Source organism: Athene noctua, chromosome 1, assembly GCF_965140245.1.
Source record: "Athene noctua chromosome 1, bAthNoc1.hap1.1, whole genome shotgun sequence".
Classification (NCBI taxonomy): Eukaryota; Metazoa; Chordata; class Aves; order Strigiformes; family Strigidae; genus Athene; species Athene noctua.
In genome coordinates, this window is record NC_134037.1 from 261,808,319 (window position 1) to 261,825,070 (window position 16,752).

Sequence of the window (16,752 nt, forward strand, 5' to 3'; positions counted from 1 at the left end):
TTCCCTGTGCTCATCTGTCAAACGTCCTCTTTTCTTCAAAGCGCTGCTTAAAATTCATTCTCCAAGCAGCACTCCTCTTTTCTAATCACTGGTAACCACAAATATTTTCTCATGTTCTGCCATGTGTTTAACTTGACTACTTTAGATTTCAAAGTCTGCTAGACAGGGAGTATGTCTTATCTGTAATCTATAAAATACTGTTCACATCTATGCTACTCTACAAATGTTATCTAATAAATGGAATTCACTGCGGTGTATTTATGATCAGCTACAAAAGGATGAGGAAGACCAGCTAAGATGTGAAGCTAACCATTTAAAGTCTTAAATAAAGAACCCAGTGACATGAAGAGATTAATTCTGAAGTGAGATTTTGCTTTGCACTATAAAGAAATTATTATTTGCAGCTAGATTTGAGCAAACAGCTGGGTTTTGTTTCATTGCTTCCACCCAAGTGGAATTTACTCTTCAGCATGTGCTCAGATTTGTGAATAAGCATCTCGCATCGCTTTGCACTAAGAGCAATTGCTGTGCTAACAGTTCAGGTCTTAAAAACCACAGGAGCATGCTCAGGACGACGTTCTCGCCCTGTTGGGCTTTTGGGGAGAGTTGTAGCCCAGGCTGTTGGGAGCATGTGTACCGCCGTAAGTCAGGGCTGTAGGGAATGAGACAGAAAAGATAAAAGTGGCTTTTGAAAACTAAAAATCCAGGCTGACCTTCAGTTCTGTTATAGTCACTCAAGTGGAACCTCCTCACCTTCTACGCAGTGGGAGGATCATTGGGGAATAGAAGGAAAGGCAGCTTATAGTATTAGACCCCCACTGAAGCATCCTCCAGCTCTAAAAACTACATCACTGCAAACACACTCAGCATTTGCCCGGCCACCCTCAGCAAATGGTTTCACAGAACATACGGCAGGAGCTGCTGTATCTTGCAAAGTCAGCACCTAAGATTGCTTTTCCCTGTAAATTTAAGTTACAATGTGCGCCCGTTCCTAACATCCCTCTATTCCACCAAAGGGAAGGAGTCTGGCTGACCTAATGCCTTTGCAAGCGGAGCCTTGATGCCAGGGCCAGGAGGAAGGAAAATTAATGTTATCAGCAGCTAATAAAGCCCGATTGCTGCAAATGCTCCCCAGAGGACCCTGGCATCATCAGTTGCTGAGCAATGAAAACTATCGTGGTTCCAGGGGAGAAGCAAGGAATTGCTGTCACATCGTTTCAGAAAGCAGTACGCTTAACCAGTCATTAGCTGATGTACACTGCTCAAGAGATATATATATATATATAAAAATATAAATATATAACAGTTGCCAGAAGTGCTGCAAATCTGGCTTCTAGCTAACAGCATTGAAAAGTCCCTATTTTCCTATAGTGTGTGCATGTGCACAATAATCTCCTCATTTGAAAAATAAATCTCAGCATAGAATTAATTGGAATTGAGGCTCGTGAGCAGGTTTCAACTAGTGTAACTCTACTCCTGTCAGGACGTGCTGATTGGTGTATACCCCTGTTTGAACCCAGGCAAACCCTCTTCCTTGCAGAACAGTTCATCTCAGAACTACAAACCTCATACATCACTGCATGGTAATATTCATATAGCTGTAGCTATGACTTCTGAGGATTCTTCAGTCTAACTCATAATTCTGGCCTGGAATTAGGTAATAAAGATTTTATATATATATATATATATATATATATACACATTATCTATATGTATATATATGCAAGCTACTAGAAAAATAAAGCTAAAAATGAGCACTGCTCATTACCAATGTCATAGGCTTCCTCTGAGGAGCAGAGAGTGTGGGGAAAGCCCTGGAAGAGAATGTCAGTCACATTTTATTGTTCAGGCATCACCCAGGGATGTTGCAGGGAAGGGAGGAATCGTGCTGGAAGAGGGCAATGATTTGCCAATTAAAAGATGCCAATTAGGGAGAGAAGTTGCAGGGCCCTGTGGGGAGCTGCTGAGCAAGGACAGCAACTGAGCAGCAGCTTGGGATGGCAAAGTGGCCTGAGGAAAGACACAGTGGTTGGTTAATTACATGAGAAGGGCTGGAGACCAGAGGGAAGACCATAGAAGACACATTTTTATATTGATTTATTTCTTATTTAGCCCTAAGTCCACACAGTATCTAAGCAACTCGGAATCACAAATGGATTTTATCCTTACGCTAGCCTGTGGAGCAGGGAGATGGCCAAATGTTTGGAGAGCCAAGTCAAAGAACAGAGCAAGTGATTTATTTGCCTGGGGTCATAGAGACCATCTCACCCAGATGATGTGAGCCCTAGTTCAGCATCTTCACCACAAAGACATGTTTTCCCTGAAGAAGGGAAGCTGATCAGCAATCTGCTGGTATTTGAGAAGAAAGGCCTGAAGATAAGCAAAACACTAATAGAGGAGAGAGAGAAATTTCACACACACACACACACACACACACACACAAATAATCACCTTGTATTTTTGCCAGTGGAAAAGTTTTATAACATTATTATATATGCCCATGTGCTGGAGAGAAGCTCACAGCACACAGCACTGTTGGGTCAGCTCATGAAACAGGGTAGTGGGATGGGTCCTGATGAGAGGCAAGACATTGGTCCGCTACAGCCATCCGTGTTTTTTTCCAGAGGCTTCACAAAAAGAAGTTCTGCATCCTACCTGACCTGGAAGCCACAGGTTTCTCAGCTGTGCTTCCCATTATCTGAACATAATGCTTCCCGTTATCTCTCCCTGGAGGTGTTGAAGAGTCGGATCGACATAGCGCTGAAGGATCTGGTGGAGTTGGGAACTGTCAGTGCTGGGTTAACGGTTGGACTGGAGGATCTTCAAGGTCCTTTCCAACCTAGCTGATTCTGTGAACAGCTTGGTGAGCATGACACATTTTCCCCAACACAGAAGCACTCCCTTGTGGTTTTTAGACTGGCTGCTTAGTACCGAATCAAAGTTGACCATTGGTGGATGACCTCCTAGTCACCCAGATCCAGTAGTGTTCCTTGCTTCAGCAAGAGTCTTCCATGCTTAGAGGCTCTATCATGAATGTCCACCTGAAAAAGCAGAGTATGGGAGACACATCATCTATGCAAGAGTCAGAATTAGTCCCCCTCCACCACGGGTGCTCATCTGCTTCATAAATAAGAGGTTTTAATTTTCCTCTTCCACCAGCGTTTTACATCACCCTCTGAGAAATAAGCTGGATGACAACCGTGGAAATGTAATGATCACCAGGACACTAACCATGGCATCCCCGTGACCCGCAGCAAGTTTGTGTTTGGTTCCATACAGTGCCCCCCATGGTTTTGCCTTGCCCTGCCAAGGAGTCTTCACCACCACCTCTCCTTAGAGACCATTAGAATATAAAAAAGCCCAGTGGACTAAATACCAGGACATATTATTTTTGCTCAGTTCCATCCCTCAAAAAACCCTGTGATGTTCACCAGGAGAGCTGCTATGCTAAGCAAAGTGAACTTGCCATACACAGACAGGAAATGATGATTTCCGTGATCTTATTCCCTCCAATCCTCATTTCTCTTATATACACTGCTTTCAGTGGTTAACATCAGCATTTTATTCCATTACAGGAAACTATCACCCTTCCTCCTTCTCATCAGGACAAATAACTGAGGATTTTCCACAAATATTTTAACCAGTGAACTTAATCTCATTGCAGTTTCTTCAACTGTGGACTTTGGAGAACAGTCTGTTTAAGATGCTTCTGAAAAGAATAATAATTTTGTTTGTTTGTTTATTCCTATGCATATCACTTAAAGAGTAACATTTTATAAGAGTTGAAAAAAAACCCCAAACATATAAAGAATTAAACGGGGCTTTCACTAGAAACTTTTTTTGTTCAATCTTGGACATCACTTCAAGTGTCAAGGCATTACCAACAGAATAAGAAACTAAATGCAGATCAGCAAAAAGCATCATTTCTCTCTTCCAGTTGAGTGTGGGAAAGAAGCAAAGATTTCACATTTATGAAGTCATGGTACATGGTGTGACCAGATTAAAGAATTTTTGGGTTTTCTGGTAGTAATTTGATTTTTTTGACCTATTTCCTTTGTCAAGTGATCATGAAGGAGACCAGTCTGCCACCAAGCTCTAAGAGCAACATAAAAAAGTGATTAAGTATTATTGTTCTTCACAGGAAGCTGTGTTTACAGTGGGATGCAGTTTGTGCCGTTCCGGCTTGGGTTCGCTGTGAAACATCTGCATAGGATTGTTTACGCTCCTGCAAAAACAAGAGCGAGCTTGCAGCATGGCTGCAGAAGCCTGGCTTCATTCCTAGAGAGCTTCACACAGGTGGCGTCCGATAAAGACACCTGACCCTTTGATTTGTCTTTTACGTCAATAAGTACATGTTTTGAGGGCGGGGGGTTGGGGTGGGGGGTGGTGGAAAATCATATGTTTAATTCAAAACTCGCGTACATTCTCTGCCAGCTCAGTCCGTCAGTATCTATAAAAGAAAAACACAAACCTACAACGTTATGGGCTCATGTTTCAGAAATGAAGCATCCAATTAAACGAGTCAGTCTTTCCCAAACAGCAGTCTTTCTCCACTCCCATTATAATCAAGTTCTATTGTTTTTGCAAAACAATTTTTTTTTTTTCTTTTTAATGAAACAATAAATTCTCGGTAGCTGAACCTAAAAGCAAACAGAAGTTGAAGTTGTGGCCATGGAAATGCAAAGTAACAGTGGGCTTGAGTTCCTTGGTTTAACCCATTCACACTACACACGACCCTGAGCATCTCATTGTCCTTAGTGCATTGGGAATCTCAGGGACTCCTCGCTTTTTGACCACCACAAACCAGCAGTACCCTACGGAGTTCAGAAGAGACTGACGCCACCTAAAGAGTAACGGAAAACTAAAATTGCATGCTAATACAAGACTGTAGGGGAAAGGAAACAGGAGCAAGTGTCAGAGTTCCTTTCACAAGTCACAGAGTTTCTTTTGTGGTAGCTCCCCCCTGGATCAGTTCAGCAGATGGATCCATCAGAAGATGGATCAGCACAAGGCACTAGCATTAAGAGGAAGCTTTTCAAAAACGGATGGTTCATGGCAGAACAGGATGAATTCGAACACACCATGATGGCAAAGTGGGAACACGCACTGCCACAAACTTGGAGGAACAAGACTGTAGCCAAGACACTACGCTCAGCATGGAGCGTGTTGTGTCAACACACAGCTAGGCTGGGTCCCTGCCAAGCCGACCAGAAGGTATCTACACTAAGCTCTCTTGGGTTGGATTATTTATGTTTTGGTATTAAAATCTGACAAATAAACCTAACAATATTTTTGGCAAGACTCCAACAGCAGCAATAGTAAGTGTTGTGTTAACATAAGTTATTACTTACTACACTGCAGTACGCAACACATCTGGTCACGGGAAGCAGAAGACAAGTCTGCTGGACGAAGTCACCCCAGAGAGTGTGGGTCGCAGGAGAGAGGCTGCTCCATTTCACTGGGCTTCTTGGAGCGGTTTGGTGGCAGCAAGGGACGCACTCTCTACAACAAAGAGTATGATGAGCAGGATGGGTGGAATATAATAAATGAAGGACTCAAATCACAAGCATTTGTATTTTGATAAATCATTGAAACAGAGATTTAGAAACAGAACAAAGAAATCTTAAGTCTGTAGGAGAAACAATCACCATTTTTCACAGGAACAAAACCCAGGCTCTCCAGGGGCATCCTGGCGTTCCCACTGCCTGTTATCTTCTCGGTTTCATGAATGATCTCATAAAACCAATGAAGGAGCTGCCATTACTTTAAGGGACATTGCCACAGGATGCTGTGGCAAATGGGGTGTCCGGGAAAGGGTGAATATTTTTGCAGTGCAACGTCATTCATCTGAGGAGAACATCACCAAAGAGCACACAGAAAAAAAACACAAGGTGAAGGATGAAGGCACGTAGAATTCCTCACAGGAGACTCCACAGGCCCTTGGGAGCGGGTATCATTTCTATCTTCGCTATTGTATGGTAAAATTTTATCACAACCAGGACTCTTTGCATATCCCACGGGACAGTGGTAGTGATTGCATGGTTGATGTCACCACACTTCCCGATAGCATGGCCGACAACCTGACATTTGCAAGCCCATGTGTCAATTCACCTGCTGATCTCACCTGTCTTAGGCTACAAAAGAGGTCCTCTTCCCCCCATCCTTCCTTCCTCTCAATGATCCCTGGGCTTCATCTACCTGTGGGGTAGCTCACGCACCTCGACCAAGACAACACACACGTGCAACACAACATCAACACCTCTTTGTGCCGTGCTGTCAGCATGCCACACACTCTTCCCAAATGTCCCGTCCCACAGCAGGCCTCTCTTCCGTGTGGTGGTCTCCAAGGCATGGGAATTCAGATCTTCTAGACCTATGACGAGGAAACGGCCTCATGTTTTTCCACAGCTGTCCTAACCAACTAAGAAATTTCTCGGTGATTTCCATGGGGAACTTCACTTAATTTGATCTGAAAACCTCCATTCATTACATTACAGACATCCTGCTAATCTCTATGTTGTAGAGATGACTGTAGCTTGACCATAAAGTCCAGAAAGAAAAGGACAGAGAAGAAGGGAAAGGAAAACCATGAAGTCCTTTGGCAACCACACAAAGGACATCCTTTCTGTCAGAACCAAGAACAAGGGTGTGATTTGTGATGAAAACAAACCTCACTTTCACAAGAGAGTTGTTGAACAGGAAAAGTGGTTTTCAGTAGCTTTAAGAACGAAGTTGGGGAATTTAAAGTTTCTTCTCTAGGGGTGGAAGGTGAGGAGGAATGAGGTAACGGGGTGCTTAGTCCACCTCAGTCAGGAGCTTGATAGTTTTGTTTTCCTTTGAGAGCTTTTGTAAGCTTTGCAAACAAGTGTGCCACCACAAAAACCAACCATCTGGGTGCAAACCGGGACTAACCGTGTGTCACCGTAACAGGAGCTGCAGTTCTGAGTAGGGGATTTCGGTAGCTCCCCTCCAGTTGTCCTGCTGGCATCTGCATGCCACCATTTCCCACATCCCACTCACCGGTGAATCTGTAGATAGCACACATGTCCAAGGCAAGTCATTTCCCAGATCACTTCTCCTGCTCAACTCTTGCAACGGGACTAAAGCTCCAGGGCCTGAGTTGTCCTTGTGTCTTCCTGCACCTTGATTGAGAGAATTGAAATAGTCCAGATTACATTTACCCTCAAGTTCAAAGTTTGCAACCTCCGTTCCCCCAACCCCAGTTTATTTCAGCATGAGGTTCCTATTTTATTTCCAAACATGCCCACAATAATCTTCCATAAAGCAACTGTGCTAACCTTAACCCAACGGTAACTCCGAGCTCCACGGTACATTCACAGTGGCTGATCAGACCAGGCAAATGCTGAGTCCATCCACCAATATCAGTCTAACAGTTATTTGTAATAAAGCCCTATTCTGTGCCCTCTTTACTCAGCCAGCTCTGGTTTGCAGCATCTTCCTAGGTTCTTTGTCTTAAGATGCTTTGGCAAATCTTTATTATTATTTTGGTCTCCTCAATCCCATCTATCGCAGGAGAACTCATCCATCCCTCAGGACAAATTCAGAGGGAGGCACTGAAGCAGTATCAGCAACCAAATGAGTTTGTGTGACCTCAAGGCAAAGCTAGCCAGGCTCCATCCTGTCCAAAATCACTGCTTCACAGAGAAGGCAGCCCTCCATTTCTCAAATTAGTTCTTCTGGGCTTGCACGTTGCATATTTACGTGGTAAATTTGAGCAAAAGCCATAAATCAGAGGTGAAACTGTGCTGGATCTCAATTATCCATTTTCATACAAGAAGAGGGGGCTGCATAGTGCTCACTAACAGCTATTGCTTCAACCGTAGATTGATGCAGTTGAAAAAAAAAAAACCAGAAACCAACAACATTTCTGAGCACCCAAATCCTTCTCCACGCAGTTTTTCAATATTAAGAAATACTAGAAAGTGGGAGCTCACTACAGGGCTTTGTTAGTTCCCTGCGTCACCGCGGTCCAAATGTGGCTGCAGGGAAAACGTATGAGGAAAAGTCCAGAGAGGAAAACAAATATCCCTATTTCTGGGAACACTGCAGCTACAAAACTTTGTTCTCACTAAACTTGTGCTACTTCCTACTTCTTGTGGTTTGTTCTCATGCTGTTTTTAACCTCTTCTCAAACCAATATAGTATTTCTATTTCATGTCCAAAACAAACCAAGGAAAAAACAGAAAACACACCACATACAAAAAACAATTGAACTGAAACCTTTTCATTCCCAAAAGGATTTTAACCACAATTTAGGTCAATTCTTTTTTTTTTTTTTTTTTTTCATGAGTTCACATGTTCCTATTTTAACTTATTACAAAAAGCAGCACCGTAGTGCCTCTAAATAAAGAATAGGCTCTATTTTCCAATAAAATAACAAACGTTGCTTTCGGGAAAAAAAAAAAAAAAGCAAAACAAAACTGAAGATAAATTTCCAGCTAGACAGTCTGCTTTAAAGGTGATTTTTCTTACGTCATTTCTACATTCTCATATTAAGTAAAATGACCAGATGGGATGAGAAGGGGATGTCCCCCACATGCTTTGAGAACATGTGAAACCCATGTATGCAGAGAGCAAATGCTTTTTTAAGAGCTAGTGAAGAAGCACTTCTTTATCTTGACCCTTTAACGTGGGATTTTCATTTCAACCCCAGTGGAATCCTGCTCTTGCAGGCACCACACGCACTCCAAAGTCCCTTCAAGCTCAGCCCTTGTTAGGCTGGATGCCACTTAAGGATGCCCTTTAATTCCTGAGTGCAGACCGCTTGCAGAATTTGCTAAGCATCAGAAGAGACGTGGCAATGTAGGACAATACTTTCTACTATCCTGGACTATTGAAATAATTTCTTATTGCTCAAATAGCCATTGAATAACTTCTACATTTTGATCTAACAGCAACACGATCATGAACCGGCCGCATTCCCAGCTGCAGCAGTAAAACACATCCAGTCTTCACTGTGACAATAGAGGGAAATAACTTGCAGGTTTTTTCCTTCCTGCGACCACCCTTCTCAGCAGATGCTAACAGGAGAAGGGCTGAAAACTGATGAAAGGAGAGAAGGTCTCAAAGGTGTAACTACAGAGGGAAAAGCATCACCTTCAACCACCTGTCAGGACAAGGAGAAAAGCAATGACAACTGAAAAATAAAATTAAAAAAATATCTCACTTTGGCTCAGGATCAGTAATGCTTTACGCAGTCCCAGCGTCCAAAACAGCACTCCCTCTCCCTCAGAGTACCCCAAAGTAGCTGTTTATACTACAGGCTCTGCTTTTACTGCTTATTTCAAAACAAACCTTTGCCATTTCCTGACCAGAAAAGTTGCGCTTTTAGTTCTGTGCTAGAGACTTTGAAAGTCAAGATACTGGTGCTCTCCACTATAAATAGCCCAGACTCGCTATGACATCTCACTGTGACATTTAGTTCGAACAAAGAAAACAAAAATCTTGACAGGAAAGAAACAAACAGAAAAGATACAAATAAAATAAAATATTAAAAAAACCCCCCACAAGATAAATCTGGGAGAAATAAATTTCTGGATAAATCCATAACCTTGAACAAAGTCCTGTTTTCCAGTCTTTGGGACATGCAGACACCTCACAGAAAGGTGCCTGATCCTGACTTTGGAGGAGGCAGAATCTTCTCCATGTGATACACAACAGGGAAATATTACTCCAGCCTCTCTGGGTATAATTTCAAACTATGTCCTGGTGTTACTTTCACGCTCCCAAATTGCTATCATCCCTCCAAGGTGCCTTGACAATGGTTTTAACTGCATTTATATCCCAGAGCCCCCCAAGCAGCGGATTTTGCACTGCTTGGAGCTGAAATCCTCCCACCAGCGAGGACTCACATCAGAAGCTGAACATCCCAAGACGAGTGTCATGCCTTGGGCCAGGTTATTGAAAACTTAGAACAGAAGTGATTTCTCTATGTGTTGTATATCACCGGCTCTGCAGCCATTCAGGTTTCTGGGTGTAAGGCTGGACAGGGATCTCTTCCACTGATGAGGGTGTAAAGAAGATGGAGCCAGACTTTTCTCAGTGGTAACCAAGGAAAGGACATGAGATAATGGGTATAAATTAAAAAACAGGAATTTCTATTTAAATATTTTTTTAAAAAATGATTGTGTGTGGTCAAACACTGGAACAGGTTGCTGAGTTTCCATCATGGGAGATTTCCACAAGCCCAGGTGGACATGGTCCTGACCAGCCTTCACCTCCTGACCCAGCTCAGAGCAGCCGGGTTGGACCAAACGATCTCCAGAGGCTCCTGCCAACCTCACCGACCACATGAGTGCACAGAGAACCTTCCCCAGACCTTTGGTGTATTCAGGTCTCAGGCACCGAGAAGTTTCTTGCAAGGAAGGGATGCAAGCATTCTCATTCTCTCCAAGGAAATGATGGAAATTACACACAGCTTGATCTTCTTGCCGGAAGAATGGGAGATAGCAGGGCAGGTTAACAGCTCTGAACTAAACTTACAGGGAAAGCAGATTCCTAGGAACAAAGAGAATTAGGAAAACAGAGACCTGAAACAGACACCAGGCAAAAGATAACCTTCATATTGGCTTGCTTTGCTTTTAAAAAAAGGCTGCACTATTAAAGAGTAACTTGGCAGGGAAGGATTAACTAGTCCGCAGGAAAATTCTGGCCTGACCAAACATCCAGCTCAAAGGGTTTATGCTTATGGAGACAGCCAACGGCCATGCTGACAGCTACGGGGCAGCAGTGACGGACTCACTGCCATCTCTAGAGACAACTAGCCTGTTACACAATCCATATTTATATATTTTTAAAAAGCAGCGTCCTTAACAGCAATAAAAGCCTGTGCAAGAAGACTTCCAGAGTCTTTAGTTGGCCTCTGGTAGAGACTGATGTGAAGAAAGTCCCAAAGTACCAGAGTCCTACGAGACTGCGTGACAGTTCTGGCTGATAGCTGAGAAAACCTGGATTTGTTAAAACAAAAGACAGCAATTCCTGAGCAGTGCTGCTTCTAAGTAGTAATGAATTAGGCTCTCACACTAAGAATGTTCAAAGGTTTAGCAAAAGCTCCATCAGAGAGGATTCATGTTCAGTAGTCTGGGCATTCAAGTTGCATGATTACATGATCTTTGAGGATCCCTTCCAATCCAAACTGTTCTATGGGGTCTAAATCCCAAACGTAGCCCATGAAAGGCTGGCTGACGTGCCTACGGCGCTCTGACGGGTTCAAGCATAACCCAAAGAGCCCACGGTCCTAATTACCTACCCCTAGTTGGGGGATGTATGAGTATCTTTATGACAAAATCCATTTAATAGAGGCGGGTACAGAAAATGGGATCCCAGAAAATTTTAAAACTGCTAAAAACTTACTGAGAGATGGAAAGCTGAGAAAAGCATCCAAGATACCACAAAAAAAATTCTGTATTTTCAAAAGCAGACAAGTACTGGGCAAAACCAAAATTATTTAAGTTTTGAGTAGGCCCTGATCTGGAGTAGCATTTATTGGACAATTCTAACAGCCCTGGACTCCAGAAATTATTAAAGGCTATGCTGTACTCTTCAATACTAAAAAACTTCTTATCATCTTTCCCGACTCAAAAAATTCAGACCCTTTTCTCTAGAAGTGATGAACACGTTCCCAATATTCATTACCTTATTTACAACACTCCAACTTTTCACCCGAGTACAGTGAAAGAGAAAACCCACCACCACCAGCACCCACCCAAGATCACCAATCACCTGCCAGTCACAGGTCTAGCTGCCTCAAGGTACCACCAAGTACTATTTTTTTTTTTTTCATAGTTTAAAGCCTTGCTATACAGATGCAACTGTCTAGTTTAATTACCACTATATGAGATATGAGGTCACTCGATTTCAACCTGCAGCCTCTCTGCTCGTTGGGAGAGAAAAAAAGCCTCCAAATGACAGAAAACACAACACTCCCTTGGTAACTGATTAATTATCCTCGATCTTGGTATTGATTTTTCCAAGTTTCCATTTCTAGGCCTCAATACCAGACTGAAATGCCCCTAATGACAATTTCTTCTTGCACAGGAACCCACAAATACATCCTAAGGTACATCTTTCCCTAACTTTCTCTTCAATAAGCTACATTAAGCTCTAAATTTACCAAAAGGTATGTGTTGCATTTCTATTAGAAGTCCAATTCACAGATTTTCGGGACAGGGTAGGGGAACTCTTAAGCTTCATAGCACTGAGGGAAACTCTGCACAGGCTCTTTGCATTCTTCATGGTTTACATCGAAACTAGGGAGAGAAGCAAGTCCTGAGCCCAGCACAGACACACAGGCATTAAATATACTATTTTTCTAATAACAGCAAATCTCTAAATAGTCTGATTTTTCCAGTTCCTATCTTAAATTACAATAAGGTTGAACATTGCCAAGGTGAAACCATCTGCTTTTGCAGGGCACCTTTGGGGATGCATAACCACCTTCATCTGTGAACCCCTTAGACTTCAGGAACTATTTATACACTAGAGACAAACCCATAGTCTTTAAGTTTCACAGAATCACAGAATCATCTAGGTTGGAAAAGACCTTGAAGCTCCTCCAGCCCAACCATTGACCTAACATTGACCATTCCCAACTCCCCCAGATCCCTCAGCGCTGGCTCAGCCCGACTCTTCAACCCCTCCAGGGATCCCGGGGACTCCCCCCTGCCCTGGGCAGCCCATTCCAACGCCCAACAGCCCCTTCTGCACAGAAATCCTTCCTCAGAGCCAGCCTGACCCTGCCCTGGGCAGCTTGAGGCCATTACCCCTTGTCCTATCGCTTATCACTTGGTTAGAGACTCATTCCCAGCTCTCTGCAACTTCCTTTCAGGTAGTTCCCTGACTTTTGATTTTTTTTAAACGTCTCGGGTGTTGGGGTTCTTTTTAATTCCCATCTGTTTAGTTATGCATTCCGCAAAAAGGGTTCCCCACATGTAAGATAGCACAACTGCAAGTAACTTTTTTTTTCTATTTTGTCCTGAAATTTCAAAAGTTCATTTTGTCAATGAGAGAAAGACCAAGACTGAAAATACTTCTACCCCAGTGGTTAAATCTCTCCAGAAAACATCTGTCATTACACATCTCTAAAGTGTACATAACTTCTCCCTTGCTTCAGTACTTCCTCTAACTTCATTTCACTTTACCATCCTTTTTTTTTTTTTGAAAATTCACGTATGTACTACTGCAGTGCCAGAGCACATTTGTTAAAATGCAGAATTCAAAACAACTCTTTTAATGCTGTTTCACTTGCCAATTCATCCGCAGCTTCCTGCCAAGTTACAAGCTAATTTCTAGTACAAAGATCACCATCACCACCATAGCTCACCTTTCTTCTATTCCAAGGAAGGACATCAAATTCATTTCAGGAGGGAAGATGCAGCTTATTAGGGAGAAGGGATATGCAAATGTTATATTAGACACTGATGTTTTATTTTTAGCAGCTCAGTGATATTTATAAGGCTGTGAGGACTGGATATATGGCTGCAGTAGGATGAAGTAAGTATCCCAGGGGCAGGTATGAAAAATCTGCACATCTGCAGGGCAGGACAAAGAACAGACAGTGCTGCCTGGAGTTCATGAAAAGGGGGAGAAGGCCAAATGCTCCAAGCATATCTTCTTACAGTTGTTCTCAAAAAGCAAGTAACTAGGAAAAAAAAAAAACATCTTGACCCTAAATTTTAGCTCATCTTGTATATTCCTTATTATTAAAGGTATTTATATGGTGAAGTCCTGGAACACATAAATAAGAAAATCTGAAAAAAAAAATTAGCTCAATCTGGGAAAGCATCGAGACAGGAGTTTCAAAAAATGAGTGATTACTCAAAAATAATGATTATTCTAAATTTCTGACATGACTCCTAAATCCCCCTACCATGTGCTTCAATTTGCCAATCTGAAAACAATTACCTCTCATAGCAACGCTAAAAGCTTTCATGTTTTTAGAAGAGATTTGCTGACTTCAAGGAGCCATCAAACAGTTCACTGTAGTCGCTCATACCTTTGCCATAAATTCACCATTGAGGATGCAAGGAAGACATACAACATCAGAATAAATTGGACCCGAACTCAACAATATACTTAAGGCATTAGGAGCGTTGAATTCACCTTATGCCATTTCTTAGGATCCCTCTTTGGCTGGAGAGAGCATATACTTTCACCTAAACCTGATACTGTAATTTAAGGCAAAGTTCTTGGGCAAAAATACTTAAGAGAAATCTTGCTCAACTTTATATTCTCACGGCCTTTCAGTCCTAGATATGCCAGGTGCACTCAAAATACTGCATAGACCCCAAGTGACAATGAAAATCTGATACAAGCCACAAGAACCGTGTGTCATCTGCTCTGGGCTTTTCATAACTGAGTATGGAAAACTACAGACTATGCCTTATGCTGGCATCTGCAAAGCACAACCAACTGTCCAATCCCACTGGCAGTAAAATCTGTATTAAATCACTTTTTGTCATCCTGCAGCAATGTGGGACTTCCAGGACTTAGATCATGGCTTGGTCACTCTTGTTGGTTATTTCACTAAAACACAAGTAAAAAGCTCCAAAACAACTAGCAAAACCTGACCCACCTAGAATGGCATACTGGTAGGTTTTGTTTTGTTTTTTTTTTAACTGAAGAAATACGGTGTGTTTCATTTCATATATATTATTCTCTTCAATCCTGAGCACTAAGTGCAGCAGAAACCAAACCAATACCTATTCCAACACAAAGGTAACGCAGAAATAATTCTCTTCCTAACCCACTATTCCCATATTTGTACGCTGAATTTATCAGGACACTTCTCCACTGTAATAAAGTACATTATTTTGGAACTAATGCTGATGGAAAAGAAAACAGAAGGGAAAAAAAAAAAAAGTATGAAAGTCATAGGGACTTAAGTTTATAAAATAACTGAGGCTAGATGAAAACACAACAGCACCATCTACAGGTTACTGCATGTTTTTACATAGGTGGGTTAGTCAGGACAAGTAAGGTTTTAGGTTGTGTATTTTTCATTTTGAGTTACTCTAGTTGGAGTTTTATCTTAACTACAGTATCAACAGTAAAATCACAGCTTAAAAAAAAGACTGACGCAAAAAGCTGTATTAGACTTTGGATGAAATCTACTTACAGTAGTACTTGAGCACCAAAAAGTGGGCAGTTAGGCTGATAGATGTATATACAATTAAATGATATGTCAAAGTCTTAAAATGCTTAGTTATTTATAATGAAATCTATACAAAACAGTTAAAAACGTGTTTTTATATACATTTGGAAAAAAAAAAAAAAGTATTGTCTTCATTAGCAGAATGTATTAAAACTGGTTCTCTTATCCCATGTGAACCCAAACCTCTCTGTGGCTTGTAACCATCACAAAAATCCAATGTATTGCTTCAACAAGCCAAGTCATAAGGCTAATTTCTGAAACCTACCACTGTATACCGATTTAAGCTTTTAAACTCCCAAAATGGTCACTTTAAAAACAGCATGTAAGAGTAAAATACAGATTTTTAAAAGCCTTAGCTCACTTCTAAATTCCAAGGTTCAACTGAGAAAGATGCTGAACCACTTATCCCCAATTTTGAAAAACTGATTTATAGCAAAATACAACACCCCACCCCCCTTTGTATTATAATTAACACACCTGCCTGTTTCACAGGAACTTTTTAAACAGCTAGGGCTCACTTTAAATTTTATATTTAAATAAATAATCAAAAGATTAACTAGATGAGCATTTCACGTGCTTATGGCACGAAGAAACGCCTCATACACCGTTACCCTACTTCTTGTAAAGCATGAAAACAAAAAATCCACTAGCAAATCCCCTTTGCTACCAGTTAGTGATTTTGCTTATTTCCAAACATTCACCAAAGAGAATTTAAAAAAAATAAACTATGTTTTTAGGCTTATGAAAAAATCTTAACTCTAAGTGAGCACAAGTGCAAGAAAGCTAACCAATTCCAAAATTCCTGGGGCTTTTCCAGCACTGTCAGAGACACTTTTTCTCTCACATGCTATTTAAAAATACAAATATTTATTAAACATTCTCTGGTTTTGATGGTGTTTTGCTCAACAGCTAACAAAAAGACACAGCAAAATAACGATCCCTTTTCACTGAAAGCTGTTTCAGTATCTGGGCAAGGGCCTCAATAGCACGAGCTGTAGAATTCGCTGCAGATTTGTTTGTTTTGTTTTGTTTTTTTTTTAACAGGAGTACATTCCACTGTCACAGGTTTACTAAATCTTGGTAACTACATCTTTTTTTTCTTTTTTTTTTTTTTGAAACAATTTTTAAGATGCAGCTTTTGCAATACCGTCTTGTTAAAACACACTGATGCTTCAAGGGTCCAATGAACAACTCTAATAGGCAAAAGTGCTCTAAGACATCACAATACAAGGGCATCTTGGATACTCCAAATCCCAAAATATTTTTAAAGTGCACTCCAGTGTCCCAATTCCTTAGGATTGTTCAGCAGAACTTCGAGAGGGGCTGGGCTCAGTGCCGTCCTCAGTGCTACTGTCCACATCTTGCTCCATTGCTGTCTCCTCATCGTCGAGGCGCTGACTCGTGAAGTTGTTGAGCTCCAGGAGCCCGCTGGGTTCCACTACCACATTGGAGCTGGAGTGACAAGGGATGGAATAGCGAGGGATAGTCTGAAAGAAAGAAAAGATTTCAGTTTTAACGTGCGCAGTTCTCCCAGGTAAAGGCGTCTGCGCAAGCGCAGGTACTCATGGAAAAGGGGTATT

General features: G+C 41.6%; 1 protein-coding gene and 1 long non-coding RNA gene across 10 annotated transcripts in view; both read right to left on the bottom strand.

Moving 5' to 3' along the window:
- Window positions 1–2,457: 2,457 nt before the first annotated feature.
- On the bottom strand, window positions 2,458–7,822 carry LOC141966213 (uncharacterized). 2 transcript variants are annotated; one of them, XR_012634556.1, is made up of 4 exons: window positions 7,021–7,822; window positions 5,352–5,502; window positions 4,423–4,450; window positions 2,458–3,041 (listed from the first exon to the last, which is right to left on the bottom strand). It is a non-coding gene; the product is annotated as an uncharacterized LOC141966213 (long non-coding RNA). The 2 variants fall into 2 exon arrangements; XR_012634555.1 differs by having other exon boundaries at window positions 2,458–4,450.
- A 7,104-nt stretch (window positions 7,823–14,926) lies between these two features.
- The window catches only part of EMSY (EMSY transcriptional repressor, BRCA2 interacting), a 40,370-nt gene continuing 38,544 nt past the window's right edge, over window positions 14,927–16,752 (bottom strand). For all 8 annotated transcript variants that reach the window (XM_074918713.1, XM_074918685.1, XM_074918675.1 and 5 more), the window contains one exon: window positions 14,927–16,659. In XM_074918713.1, the coding sequence (XP_074774814.1) occupies window positions 16,465–16,659 (195 nt within the window). In that variant the 3' untranslated portion in view covers window positions 14,927–16,464. The remainder of the gene's footprint in view (window positions 16,660–16,752) is intronic.